At 53.3% G+C, this 13558-nt stretch overlaps 6 protein-coding genes across 6 annotated transcripts; 3 read left to right on the top strand and 3 right to left on the bottom strand.

The window, feature by feature from the left end:
- Positions 1-506: 506 nt before the first annotated feature.
- INS49_009297 (uncharacterized protein) lies at positions 507-2663 on the top strand (the record flags this gene model as incomplete). The annotated part of the gene is made up of 6 exons (XM_043170031.1): positions 507-842; positions 897-938; positions 1013-1898; positions 1972-2424; positions 2494-2559; positions 2614-2663. 6 exons carry the CDS (start codon positions 507-509, stop codon positions 2661-2663), a joined length of 1833 nt encoding a protein of 610 aa, XP_043024596.1.
- Positions 2664-3721: 1058 nt separating this feature from the next.
- Positions 3722-5779, top strand: INS49_009296 (uncharacterized protein; the record flags this gene model as incomplete). The annotated part of the gene is made up of 5 exons (XM_043170030.1): positions 3722-3772; positions 3941-4166; positions 4233-4328; positions 4519-5603; positions 5729-5779. The coding sequence occupies 5 exons, from the start codon at positions 3722-3724 to the stop codon at positions 5777-5779; spliced, it is 1509 nt and encodes a 502-aa protein (XP_043024595.1).
- Positions 5780-6074: 295 nt separating this feature from the next.
- INS49_009295 (uncharacterized protein) lies at positions 6075-7556 on the bottom strand (the record flags this gene model as incomplete). Its single annotated transcript, XM_043170029.1, has 1 exon — positions 6075-7556. One exon carries the CDS (start codon positions 7554-7556, stop codon positions 6075-6077), a length of 1482 nt encoding a protein of 493 aa, XP_043024594.1.
- Positions 7557-7684: 128 nt separating this feature from the next.
- INS49_009294 (uncharacterized protein) lies at positions 7685-9459 on the top strand (the record flags this gene model as incomplete). The annotated part of the gene is made up of 6 exons (XM_043170028.1): positions 7685-7720; positions 8018-8149; positions 8211-8343; positions 8445-8568; positions 8627-9069; positions 9143-9459. The coding sequence occupies 6 exons, from the start codon at positions 7685-7687 to the stop codon at positions 9457-9459; spliced, it is 1185 nt and encodes a 394-aa protein (XP_043024593.1).
- Positions 9460-9566: 107 nt separating this feature from the next.
- INS49_009293 (uncharacterized protein) lies at positions 9567-10496 on the bottom strand (the record flags this gene model as incomplete). Its single annotated transcript, XM_043170027.1, has 1 exon — positions 9567-10496. The coding sequence occupies one exon, from the start codon at positions 10494-10496 to the stop codon at positions 9567-9569; it is 930 nt and encodes a 309-aa protein (XP_043024592.1).
- A 955-nt stretch (positions 10497-11451) lies between these two features.
- INS49_009292 (uncharacterized protein) lies at positions 11452-12931 on the bottom strand (the record flags this gene model as incomplete). Its single annotated transcript, XM_043170026.1, has 4 exons — positions 11452-11778; positions 11860-12169; positions 12231-12727; positions 12773-12931. 4 exons carry the CDS (start codon positions 12929-12931, stop codon positions 11452-11454), a joined length of 1293 nt encoding a protein of 430 aa, XP_043024591.1.
- Between the last annotated feature and the right edge of the window lie 627 nt (positions 12932-13558).

Here is a 13558-nt window from a genome sequence, read left to right as displayed (position 1 = left end):
AAAAACAAATAATTATTAATAAGTTAAACTTAAATACTTATTATAAATATTGATATTATATTATTGTCATTTTACTTAGTAACCTTAAATTTTAATTAAAGTATCAACAAATTTAGAAAAATATTGTGATTGTGTAGGCACTACATGAGTGAATACTGCAACAGGATGATCTACCCTGCGCGGCTTCGCTCAGTGTGAAGTAGAATCCCCACAACTTGAGCATTGAATTCAAATAACTTGTCTTTATCATGATAAAGGGTCTTTTGATGCCTAGACAAAATAGCATCCGTATGCCCGAAAAAGCCTGGGCGCCATGCGATATTGAGGCTTTGGTGTTTGGGCGACCCCTTCCCCCTTATGGCTGCGGCCCATGCCCTAATTTAAAGCAGTATATACCACGATGTCCAGGCGTTCCTAGACTACACCCTCAATCAATAGATTTTTTTTCCTTCTGCACATCGCCGACCTATTCTGCATTGCCCTACCATAGGGTATATTCGTTCATTATGCGTTCCGTGTCAAGCCACTCGTTTCTGCTTTCGACACTGCTGCTTCACAGCGGCAACCATGCTTTAGGTGCCCCCAGTCCTAAGCCCCGTGCGGAATGCACTCCGAGTCCAGCTGGGCGAACTTTCGACTACGTCATTGTGGGCGGTGGCACTGCTGGCTTGGTCCTTGCGAACAGGCTCACTGAGAATGCCGACATCAATGTCGCTGTTATCGAGGCCGGGACGAGCCCAGAGGACGTGGCAGGAAACTTGACCCTGGTGCCAGGCTACGCCGGCGAGCTCTACGGGAATGCCGCCGAGCTGAATTGGGGCTTCTCGACCACGCCCCAGGAGGTATTCAAGGGACTTACACTCAAAGGTGTCATCAAGTACTGACACACTGATTAGTCTCTTTTGAACCGAACGTTGACGTACATGCGAGGCAAAACGGTAGGCTTCTTGCACTCGTAGACTCTCTGGTCTTGGGGAGGGAAAATGCCAGTGACTGATTACTCCTTCTGTAGCTCGGCGGCAGTGGCGTCTTGAACTTCATGAACTATGGACAGACCTGCAAAGGTGCTCACCAGAAGTGGGCCGATGTTGTCGACGACCAGTCTTACACGTACGAAAACATGTTGCAATACTACCACAAGGCCATGAAGTATTCCCCACCGAAAGTCGGTGCTCGCTCAGCCAATGCCACCGCCTCGCTCCCCGCCGCGGACGCCGCGATCAATGGAACACTGCCCGTTACTTTCGGAGCATATGTACAGTCTTGGAGCACGTGGGTCGCTTTGGGTCTCGAGGCCATCGGCATCCCCCAAGTCTCGGCCTTTGTGGATGGCAGCAATCTGGGGTGGGCCTGGAACCTGTATACCATCGAATCGCCAGAGGCTACTCGAGCGACCTCGGAGACTGCCTACCTGCAGCCTGTTCTCGGGCGTCCCAATCTCGCTGTTTTCGACTATACGTTCGCTCAGCGCATCATATTTGATGACCAAAAGACCGCCACAGGCGTCGCGGTAACCTCGACAACCACCAACTGCTCGTACACGATCTCTGCGGACAAGGAGGTCATTCTCTCGGCGGGCGTTTTCCAGTCACCCCATCTACTGCAGGTCTCTGGCGTGGGTCCCAAGGCCGTGCTGGAGCGGTACAACATCAGCCTGGTTGCCGAACGGCCCGGCGTGGGCCAGAACTTGCAGGACCAGGCCACCACACTCGTAATGTACCAAGTCGACCTAATCACCAACACGCGGCTGAGCCAAGATGCCGAATACGCCGCCGCAGTTGAGGAGGAGTACAAAGCCAACCGCACGGGGCCCTTGACCGCACCAGGAGGCGACCTCTTCGGACTCGAGAAGATACCAGAGGAGTTCAGGACCGGATTCTCGAATGAAACCAAGGCCTGTGAGTAACAACAGCCGGAACCTGAGCAAACCCTGTCAAAACTCTGCTGACACGTGTGCCCTCCGGCGTAAAGATCTGGACGAACTGCCCGCAGACTGGCCCGAGGTAGCCTACGCCGTCTACCCGGGCGGCGCCACACAGCCAGAAGAGGGGGCCAACTACGCCATCATGCAGGCGTGGTCGATGGCCCCCCGTTCCGTCGGCTCGGTCACGATCCAGTCGGCAGACATGGCCGTGGCGCCGGTCATCGACCCCAACTGGTTCAGCTCCCAGACGGACGTCGAGGTCACGATCGCCGGGCTCAGGCGCATGCGCCAGGCACTCAACACCTCGGCCATGGCCCCTGTCCTGGTCGGTGACGAGCTACTCCCCGGCCCGGATGTCCAGACGTACGACGAGCTCGCCTCATTTGTGGCCCAGCGGGGCAGCACCATCTATCATGCCGCGGCGACCAACAAGATGGGCAGGACCTCAGACCCTGACACGGTCGTCGACAGCCGGGGACGGGTAATCGGGGTGCAGAGATGTAAGCCCCTCAACGAGCCTCCCAGGAAACACAATACACAGTCTCAAGGCCGACGCTGACATCGAACAGTGAGAGTGATCGATGGATCTGCATTCCCTTTCCTGCCGCCAGGGCCCTCGCCTTATACACAAGTTTGTAAGTTCAATCATCACTAGATAACCAGAACAGGTTCGTTACTGACCCGAATAGTCATCTTGGCCGAGAAGCTCGCCGATGATATCAAGGACACGGTCTACTAATAAGTAGTATCTTTGATTTCTCAAACCAAGCTGATAAGCTTGCTGTCTTGTTGGATCTTTTCGCTGTGCCGCCACAGCTATTCGGTTCTGGTACAAGCTCGTGGCTCTACCATTAATCTCCTTAGCTAGAAAATGATTAAATTTACTTTATTTAATTGACTCTGCTGCGGACACGCTTAATAGATTCAGAACCTCAGACGCGTGCACTGGTTGGCTTTGTCGTGTGTCGACTTCGGCCGTAGGATTGTTGTCAGATGAAATTTGAAGTTGCAATGTCGTCCCTTTGAGCAGGTCCGGATCCCCAGTCTGGGACGTATCGGCTTTTGTTCTTATCCATTTCGGACAATTTGAAGGCCTCAGCCACATAGTAGCGGCATCTTGACGGTGCTTAACAGCGTAAGGCTAGCTTGTATCTGGGAAGGGTGAGCAACGGGGCTGCTTGCGGCCTTCGAGGTAAGCTCGAAGGGGTGGCCTGCACGGGCTGCGAGCCCTGCGCCGGCTGGCACCAGCTGGCAGTCCTCGTGCCGCTACCTTGTCTACAAAACGTGCCCGCCAAAGCTTGGCGCTGGGTAATAAGCTTGGCGCTGGGTGAGCTTGGCACTGGGTAGGCTTGGCGCTGGGTAGGCTTGGCTCTAGGTAGCCGGACGTGTAGAGCTGATATCATTGAGTGACTCGAGCGCAGACTTGCAGCGGTGTCAAAGCGAGGGGAAACAATACAGGGTGTTCAAGAGGTCTATCAGGCGATCACGTTCATATAAGTGACTTGGGTGTAAAAAGTTCTCTCGACGAGTTGTGCTTGATCAAAGTTGGGTGGTTGTCGTGAAGGAGGGTGCGATCGGCAGCGAGGGGGCCGAGAGTTGAAATCGGGCACACTGTAGAATATTCAGGTCTGTAAAACATCACGACCTAATATTTAGGCTTTCCAGATCATGAGCAAATATATGATTCTCCCCACGCACACCTTTCTGCACCTACTACGCTTGGCTAGTCAAACTCATGAACTACGTTCCTGGATCAATAATCTAGTCTACTAGTAAAGTAGATCTTATACTAGCAAGATGGCGATGTTCGGGGCTGATTCTATCGCCGCAAAGCTCCTAGCAGTCCCGGTCAGTACTCCTCAACGAATGCCCCCGGCCCTTTACATTGCCCCGAAGTACAATTTGGAGGATTTGTACATCTAGTCTCCTGAGAAGATACTTTTTATGTGCGCTGGTTGTGCAGCACCTCGAGCACTCTCTGAAGCTGCCATAAACAAAAATGCTGACTACGGAAAGATGAAAATGTGGCCCTTCATCCTCATCGCTGTTGTAGCGTTCGCAGCAGTACGGCTCTTTCAATCTTTGTCAAAGCAAGATCCGATTTCCAAGATCCCACTTGTTGGCGGCGAAATCGAGGATGAGAGCACGAGGCGCATGATATTTGCAAAGGGAGCAAAACAAGTATACCAGGAAGGGTACCGCAAATTCAAGAATGGATTGTTCCGAGTCTCTTCGCCCCGAGGTATGAAGGCAGAATCTCCATTGGCATGATGCGAGGCTGAGGGGCTGACACTGAAAACCTAAACAGAATCCACGGTCATAGTTGTCTCGCCGCACTTCATGAAGGAACTAAGCGCTCTTCCTGACGACCAATTAAGCTTCCACGGGGCTTTGAAAGAAGTGAGTACCTTGGTGCGGAGTTCTGACGCGGAAAGCCAAAGCTGACGGCGAGGGAGAAAATGCAATCGCGGTTTACCCATATAACTGTGGATATTCCTATTGTCCCTAGTATTGTGAGAAACGAACTCACCCCCGCGTTGAGTAAGAGGATCCCGTGCTTAGAGATCTATTGTACCGGTGCTGACATTTCATAGACCGTCTGAATCCCATTATCGCCGAAGAAGTGGCCATGGCTTTCCAAGATGAACTCCCCCCCTGCAAGGACCTCACCAGGGTCCCAATCAACCGCGCCCTCTGGAGGATTGTTGCCAAGGTCTCGGGCCGCTTTTTCGCCGGCGCCGAGCTCGCGCGTTCCGAGGAATACATGGACATGAGCATCAACTATACGCTGGAAATCGCGGGCGCCGTGAAAGGTATCGCTGCGATCAAGCCAGAGGAGAGAGCGGCCAAGGCTCCAAGTCTCCCCCAGCTCCTACAGCTTCAGAATCGGCGGAAGCGGACCCTCGAGTTTATTCGCCCGCTGATCGCTGCTCGCAAGAAGGCAATGGCCGAGGATATAGATTACCAGGCGCCCGACGACATGATCCAGTGGATCCTCAACGGCGAGGGCAAGTACGGCAAGCTCTCTGTCGAGGAGCTCGCGGAGATCCAGCTCTTTCTCATTTTCGCCGCCATCCACACTACCACCATGACAACGATCAACGCCTTTTACACGCTCGCCGCCATGCCCGAGATAGCCCCCGAGATGCGCGACGAGATCCGCGCCGTGCTAATGGAGCATGGCGAGTTTTCCACCCCTGCGCTGCAAAAGATGGAGAAGCTCGACAGTTTCCTGCGCGAGGTCATGCGCGTGTACCCGCTGTCGCTGTCCACGTTCCAGCGCAAGGTCTACAGGCCAATCACCCTGTCGAGCGGCCAATTCATCCCCGCCGGCGCCATCATCGAGATCCCCGCGCACAGCATAGTCCACGACCCGGAGCGCTTCGACAGGCCCGGCGAGTTCGACGCGTTCCGCCACTGCCGGGCGCGGCGCAGTGCCGGCGTCGCGAGCCCCGACGGCGGGAAGAAGGCGCCGGGCGCAGGTGGTGCTGCCGCCAACCAGATGGTCTCCACCAGCCTGAACAACTTGCCATTTGGATACGGGCGGCTGGCGTGTCCCGGACGGTTTTTTGCCGCGAATGAGATCAAGATGATTGTGGCGCGGGCGATTCTGGATTACGAGATCCAGCTGGCAGACGGGGCTGCGGAGAGGTACCCGAATATCGAATACAACGAGGCTGTAAGTCTGTTTCCGCCTTGCCCAGGTGGCCTCTTGTCTTTCTGTCGTGTACGACTGCGGTGTGCTGCGCTGCAACGTGTTCGTGTGAGGTGACAACTCGCGGCTGACTATCGCCCTCTTTACAGAATATCCCCGACCCGTCCAAGGAACTAATGTTCAAGCGGGTGCCTATCTAACCATCGATGCTCTGTTTTGCCAAGGTTTTCCTGTTTACGACTATTTCGGCAATGCAAGGGACGAAGGCAGTGGCAGAGGTCTAAATCGGAAAGGACAAACAAATTCGCAGTGTAGGCAAGTGATTGTGTGGGTTGCTCCGTGTGTACAATAGGTAGTCATCAGTATACCCGTTTTCGCGTCCGGTACGCGTGCAGACTAACAATCCAAAGTAATGGCACCGTGATCCAGCCCCTGCTAGCTATATATGGAGCCAGCTACTGAATATACCTGTACCTGCACGGAATCACGGGTGTATCACCACTCTATGTCGATGTGGTGGCCCTTGACATCACCATTGAACCACTGAACAACCTCTATCCGCTCCTCACTCGTCCGAGCCCCCTCCAACACTTCACTATCGACGACCGCCGCCACCGTCTCCAACAGCTGTTGCATGGCCAGGTTCTTGCCCAGACAGGCACGCAGGCCCGACCCGAAGGCAATCAAGCTCCTTTCCATGTGCGGGCGGTACAGGCCGCCGCTCCTCCCGTCGTCGACCCACCGCTCCGGCCGGAAGGCAAAAGGGTCGGGGAAGACGGCAGGGTCGTGGTGCAGTACGTAGGCCGCGCAGCCGACGACCGCACCGGCGGGGATCGAGATGCCGTCGACCGTCAGGTCCGCGCCGGGCGGCACCACCCGCGTCAGCCTCGCGGGGTTCGCCATCCCCAGGCGCAGCCCCTCCTTGACGCACGCGCGCAGGAAGGGGACGTCGGGCCTCCTGCTGTCGCCCGCCGTGGCCGTAGGCGCGGCGCGGATGTCGTGCAGGAGGCGGGCGCGGGCCTCTTTGTTCTGCGTCAGGTGGAAGAGGGTGGTGGCCAGCATGACGGCGGTCGAGTCGCCGCCTGCGAAGAGGATGGCTTCGCATTGCACAGTGGTCTCTGGGAACGATATGCCTGCCGCGAGGAGGCGGTCCTGGTAGTGCTCGGTTGTCTTGGCCTGCTTCGTGCCCGTCATGACTTGGCCCATGAACTCCTGAATCCTCCCAAATGACTTGTCCACTTTGTCACCGTGGCTAATCTTTTGGGAGACCGAGTAGACAAGTTTGAAAAGAGTGTTTGGAAGTAACGAGAAGCGCGCAAATCCCACGATGGCGTGTATAAACTCGTTGGCGCTGAGTTTCGCATCTGGAGCCTGCTGTTCAGCCAGGCCCAGATGCGCTTGCTCAGCCAGCCCGCCAAATGGCTGACCTAGCACGTAGTCAGAGACCACGTCGATGGAGAGCTTTGCACAGAGATCCAGAATATCCGTCTTGATCCCCGCTTTCCGGAATGCGCAGAGCTGGCTCAAAAAGTCCGCCACGTGTCGTCCGATGGAGCCTTGGGCGCTGCTCTCTTCCCGCAGCCGCGCAGGCGAGAACAGCGGCGCGACTGCCTTGGCTCTCACATCACGGTAGGCTGTGTCGATAGAGGAGAATATTGAAACCACCGGCCCGAGGTTGAAGTTTTGATATCGGGCATCCTTGAGAAACCCCCCGCCCGCCACGTAGATGTCCCGGACGGCATTGCTGTCGGCCACTGAAATGGCATTGGGGCCTACACGAAGGACCTTGGTCTTGTACTTCTCATGGTATCGGCGTATCACGCTGCCCTCGATGCCGAGGTAGCATATGACGTAAAGAAAGAGGGAAGAGATGGCAGCAAGTGGCGGCCCTGGCACATGAGCGAGGGGGTGGAAACGTAGTCGGTATATGACCGGAGCCGCCAACAAGAGAACGAGGACGAATGCTGACTCATACATATTGAAAGAAGTGACGGGAATGGCAACATCTGTAGGTGTGATACTGCTAGAGAGTTGCCTACCTTTGAACAGAGGTTTTTAGTCGACGGCATTGATGAGACTTCGGCCGCCTGAACCTCCGTATCACAATGACATCCTTTCAAATCGATAAGGATGGTTCAATGGTGAGTACACAGGGAAGGTCCATGCGAAAAAGTTCTTAAGTACATGTCTACTCGGTGTCAGATGAGGCTTACTCAGTGACCTGACTCCGTGCTTTGCACCAAACGCCGAGCGCTACTGTAGCTGTCTAGCGCTACCGACTTGATTTCGGAGACGGCAACGACAAATTAAATTATAGAAGGCAGCGACTGATCAGATCAAGGGATACAGCAACGTTTAGCACTTTTGGAAATCCATAGTTCGTCTGTAGGTCGCTCGCAGCCACTATCCTCTCCACAATGACAAACCAAATTGTCCAGACCCTGAACGGGATCAGCGCCGACTCTTTCGAAAACGATGGCCAGCGCATGGAGGCTGTGGCGGCAGCCTATGCTCTCGTGGCCCGCCTCGAAACGCCGTGGGACTTCGTGTTGAGGCTTGCTATGGGTCAAGTGAGCATAAATTTCCTTCTACAAGACATTATTGATACCAAAATGCTAACAATTCCCAAAGCCAGCCCTCGGTGCCGCCCTGAAAATTGCGCTGGATGTACAGCTGTACCAGAAATGGCACGAGGCGGGCGATGGTGCAAAGACCCTGGAAGAGCTGCACGAGCTTGTCCCACAAGTTGAGCCGAAACTCCTCCGTTCGTCGACCCGCGCAGCTGTATTTTAAGCATTCTAAGATGTTTTTATGTCTGGATTTGCGACATGGGGTGCCTATTTGTCTAACGAATCTGGTTTACAGTCCGTTTGCTTCGGCATCTAGCAGCATATCATGTCTTGGAGGAGCCGTCTTACAGCGTCTTCAAGCCCACGGCGCTATCGATCTCTTTCAACAAGCCTGTATTCTCCGAGTGGATAAATCATCAGTATGTATTGGCTTGAATCTACGGTCCTCCCCCCAGACCTTATTGACATGCGTCGCAGATATGATGCCACGATTCCGTGTTTCTTCAAGCTGCCACGCTACCTAGCTCAGACGGGATATCAGAATCCGGTAGACCCTAACGACGGAGTCTTTCAGTACGCCAAAGACTGCAGGGGCAAGGACATGTTCCATTACTACCAGGAGAACCGTGTCGAAGGCGAATCCTTCAACCAGGTCATGGGCGGCGTCATGGCGAACCAGTCAGGATGGCTGGAAATATTCCCTCATGACACGTTAATCTCCAACGCCAAGCCAGATGCACCACTTCTGGTCGACGTCGGCGGGAATATCGGCCATGACTTGGACAGATTTTACCAAGCCCACCCGGAGACCGCCTCGCGTCTGTATCTGGAGGACCTTGCTGAGGTTGTCTCGCTCTCCAAGTGTCCGGGCCCGGTCAACAAGATCGGCTACGATTTCTTTACGCCACAGCCGATCAAGGGTAAGGTCCATAACTTACACGCTCACCATTCCTCAGGCGCACGTTCTTTTCTCTGTTCTGACCATCTTCCCAGGCGCACGGGCTTACTACATGCACGGAGTCCTTCACGACTGGTCCGACGAGCCAGCACGTAAAATCCTGGAGATGCAGCGGGATGCACTGACGCCCGGATACAGCACGCTGTTGATCCACGATCACATCGCCCCGGAGACTGTCGCCCACCCGCACACTACCGCCTACGACCTGACCATGATGGTGATGGTGGCTGGGGAGGAGCGGAGTGAGGTGCATTGGCGTGCGCTTCTCAAGTCGGCAGGGTACCGTATTGTCAAGATCTGGTCTTCGCCGCTTGCTGTGCAGAAGGTCATCGAGGCGGAGCTGGACGTGTAATTATGGAAATGAAGAGGGTCTTGTTCTAGCATGAAATAGGCACATGGCCATTTTGCTGTGCTGCTGGTTGGAGTCTATCACTACAACGACAGTAGCGGCTCTCAGGCTCATTTGAAGAGCTCCGAGTTCGCCTCGACCCACTCCCGGAACCCAGTGGCAGGCTTCCCCGTGTACTTCTTCACATTCTCCACGCCCTCCTTATAATGCGCCAGCCACGAACCATCCTCCAACTCGGGGTCTGTGTCCCCCAGAGACCTAATCATGTACTCCGCCATTGGCTTGGGAGCACCCTTTGCAAGATACTGCGCCAGCGCCTCCTCCGCGGGAATGCCCGAGACCTTGATCTCCTTGCCCAGCACCTCGCCAACAATCTCCAGCCCCTGCTTCTGCGACAGAATCTGCGGGCCATACACAAAGACCTTGTGCTGCCCATCCCGCGGCTGCCCCTCGGCCAGGATCGTCCCGACCACCCCGCCCATGTCGCCGGGCGTGACGCAGTCAGTCTTAAACCCAGGCCCGTACATCTTGACCTCCCCGGCGGCAATCCCTGCCTTTTGCCGCAACAAATTCGTCGCAAACCCCCCAGGACGCATAGCCACATACCCTCCCGGCCCGTAGACCTCATCCAGCGTGACCTCGACCCGCGCGTGCGCGTACGGGATGAACTCGCCCGGCCGCACGTCCGCCGGCCGCGCGCGCCCGATGGTGGAGCTGCTCAGCAGCACGACAAGCTCGACGCCGGCGGCCTTGAGCGCCTCGGCGGTGCCCCTCATGAAGTCGGGCGTGCCCTGGGCGACGTAGATGAAGGCGCGCGTCGCGCCCGCGGCCCTGACGGCCGCGGCGACGGTGTCGGGCCTGCTGAGGTCGGCCCGGACGCGCGAGTAGTTGCCGGCTTCCTCGGCCGCGGCGGCGAGGCCCGGGATGGCTTTGGAGGGGTCGCGCATGGCGAGCCAGACTTTGGCGCCGTGTTGGTGGGCCATTCTCGCGGCGGCGGAGCCAATGTTGCCTGTTGGGCCGAAGACGATCACGGTGGCCATTTTTTGGGGGGCGTAGACGGTGCCTATGGTGGTGAATTGTCCTGAAGTCAGGGTGCTGAATGTTTGCTAGAGAATATGTAGATACTCGAGAGGAGCTTGGCGCAGTGGTGATTGCTCATTTATGTCTCGATGGATGAACTAGTCATGCTCGGCATGAATACGTGTGGTAAGAAAGGTTCATAGGCCAGCAAGCCTCCACCCACCCATCCTGCAGCTGTGCGGTCCACCCAACCAACAGTTCTCAGCCACCCAACCAACAGTTCTCAGCCACCCAACCCAGTACCAAAAATAGATGTGTAGTTAAATTGATATTTATTCAAAACATAATGTTGAAGAATTAAACTTTAGAATACTTAATGATAATTTAGAAGAAAAAAATAAAACCTTAATCATTGTTTATATTTAATTTATTAAATTTAATAGTTATTTAAAAGTAATTTTAATGATTTTTAAAGCTTAAGATTTAAGAATCATAAAGTTAATATATAGGAAATACTATTATTATTTCCTTAAAATCAATAGCTACCAAGCTAATTTCTATCATTAAAATTTACTACTATACCTAGCTGTTTACCCTAGTAATGCGAGATTTGATTCGCCCTGGTTATTCGCTTTTTTAAGCTCCACACCACGATCAACCTCGAGTTTAACGAGCTATATAAATGCATATTCTACTTGGTATCCGTGTTCAGTATAATCGCAAGTACTACTTAATTCTTTTCAGGTTTTAAAATCTTCAAGTTGATGTTTAATCTTGAAATACTTAGGTAGCTTCGAAATCCACAAGATTGTTTAGATGCTGCACGAAACTGGCGCTGTTCAACACAGAATAATTAATATGCACAGAAATTCAATCTTGTTATTGACAAAGCCCCTGATATTAGCATCGACATCCCGATGTGTCTGCATCGGCTTCTCAGCTACACAAGCTACGAACACCAGATAAGCAAAATTTCTAGTTTGGCAGTGCTAGGTTTCCAGATACTGGAGCGCGCATTTCCGATGCTTCCTCTCCCTTTCTCTTGTAGGCGTTGTACCCGGAACCGTGCGCCCCAGGCACTGGAAATCCGAGGAGGACTTTCTGGCGATCGGATAACTTTGCCTTTACCTCCTCGGTGAGAAGCCGCGGGTAGTCTTCCATCTTCTGCACGAAATATCGGACAAAAGTCAGAATGACGAGCGGCCGGGGCTCATCTGTGTGGTTATCGCCCGTGGAGTGCCATGCGCGACTGTCTAGAAGCAGGACCGTCCCAGCGGGAGCGCAGGCAGGAATTGAGCCTCCCTGATTGGTAGTCAGCGATTGAATCAGCAAAGGGGGCCAAGACACAGTCGTCAAGGACACAATCCATTGACCACTACTTACAGCATCACTCATGTGTCCCAGGGGTGCCACGTTCTTCAAATGCGACCCGGGGTATATCAGAGTGGCACCCTTCTCAGGTGTCAAGTCGGTCAAATACCATATGGCGTTCAACATGTACGAAAAATCGATTTGATCGGGTGGCATCGACGACTGGTCTTTGTGCATATGAATGCCACTTCCTCCTCGGAGAGCAACATTAGCTGACATGTTGTAGATCTGAAAACCTTCGCCCAAGAACCATGGCGCGAAGGTTTCAAGCAAAGGGTGATTGAGCATGTCGAGGAACTCATCACCCTTGTTAGGAAGATTCCTAGGCACAAATAAATTAGAAAACAGATCCAAGTCTGCAAGCAAGGAAGAAGTCTTCTCACCATATACGTTGGTTGTCCCCTTGCATATGCGCGACTCCATTGATCCGCTCACCAGCTCCTTGTTCTAGGACGGCACGCCTGAGGATCTTGACTTGCTCAGGCGAAAGGGCGTTGGCCAGGTATGCATAGCCCCATTTCTTGATATCCCGCTTGATCTGCTCGGGATCCTCTGTGGGCTTAGGCAAGCTGTCATGGTCCAGCTCGCTCCCCGGAGTCATGGGGCCTGGGAGACCCAGGGGAGCAAAACACGACGCAAAGGCACCAGGACACGGGGGGTCTGCATGCCTGGTGAACATGTTTTGTGTCAGCAGGCGGCCTGTGATGGCGTCCAGCACACAGGCCGGCGCAATATTTGCTACCACGTCAGGCTCGGCGTCCTTCGGTGCCGCACCAAGCAGCTTGACTTCGCTTTCGCGTGCATCGATATATATGGGACCGGCATGTTGCGACCCTCGACGAAGTGATAACAGTGCGAGCTGTTGGAGGCCAGAAAATCTCTGTGATTCACTGTCAGTCACGGGCGCTTGGACGAGAACTGGAACCTGGATGCCTGCCTGAAGGTTGTCCCGAACCCATTCGAGAACTTCGGCGCTGTCACGATTGAAAACCTCTATGGAGTCTTCGTCGGGCAGGTACACATGGGAACTGAAGTCAAGCCCAGGGGTCAACGGTTTGGACGGTGCTGGTAGCGTGGTCGGCATCTTGGGCTTGTCGGTGAAACGCAAAACACAGTCTAGAGTTTGTATTGGTTTTGATAATCCTAAAGTTGTTCGAGTCGTGGTCGTAACGACAAGAAACTGTTTATTATAGCAGGCTGCTCAAATGTGCAAGGGTTAGACTGATACGAGTCTCCTATTAAACTGAATACACTGAGTGGCTTTAGGAGCACAGCGTCGTCAGTTAAGTCTTTTTAGAAAGGTTAAATTTCAATTAAAAAAAAAACAGAAATTTATTAAATAAGTATAACTAAAGCATTTTTATTTACAATTAGCCTTTATAAAAATCCAGTATATAACTTTCATGAAATATTATTTTAAATATTTTTATAATTACTATAATATTTAAACTTTAAACCCCAATTGAAAAGCTGATAGCTTTAAAAGCTTAAATTTATAAGAGGTATATTGTGTTGGAAAGTATATTTGAAGTGTGTAACTCAAAGTGGCTCTCTGTACGGGAGCTGCACAGCACTGGGTGAGAGAATTTACAGGGGGTATCCGTGCTGAGCCGAGGGTACCGATTCCCAACATGGTGTTCAGCACCGGGTAAATGATAGACTTTCCAAAGAACTTGTCATAATTCATTTTGCGCCTAGTAGAACCGTGGCC

This window comes from Diaporthe citri, assembly GCF_014595645.1.
Source record: "Diaporthe citri strain NFHF-8-4 chromosome Unknown scaffold_4, whole genome shotgun sequence".
NCBI classification, from domain to species: Eukaryota; Fungi; Ascomycota; class Sordariomycetes; order Diaporthales; family Diaporthaceae; genus Diaporthe; species Diaporthe citri.
This window is presented reverse-complemented; position numbering and strand designations above follow the sequence as displayed.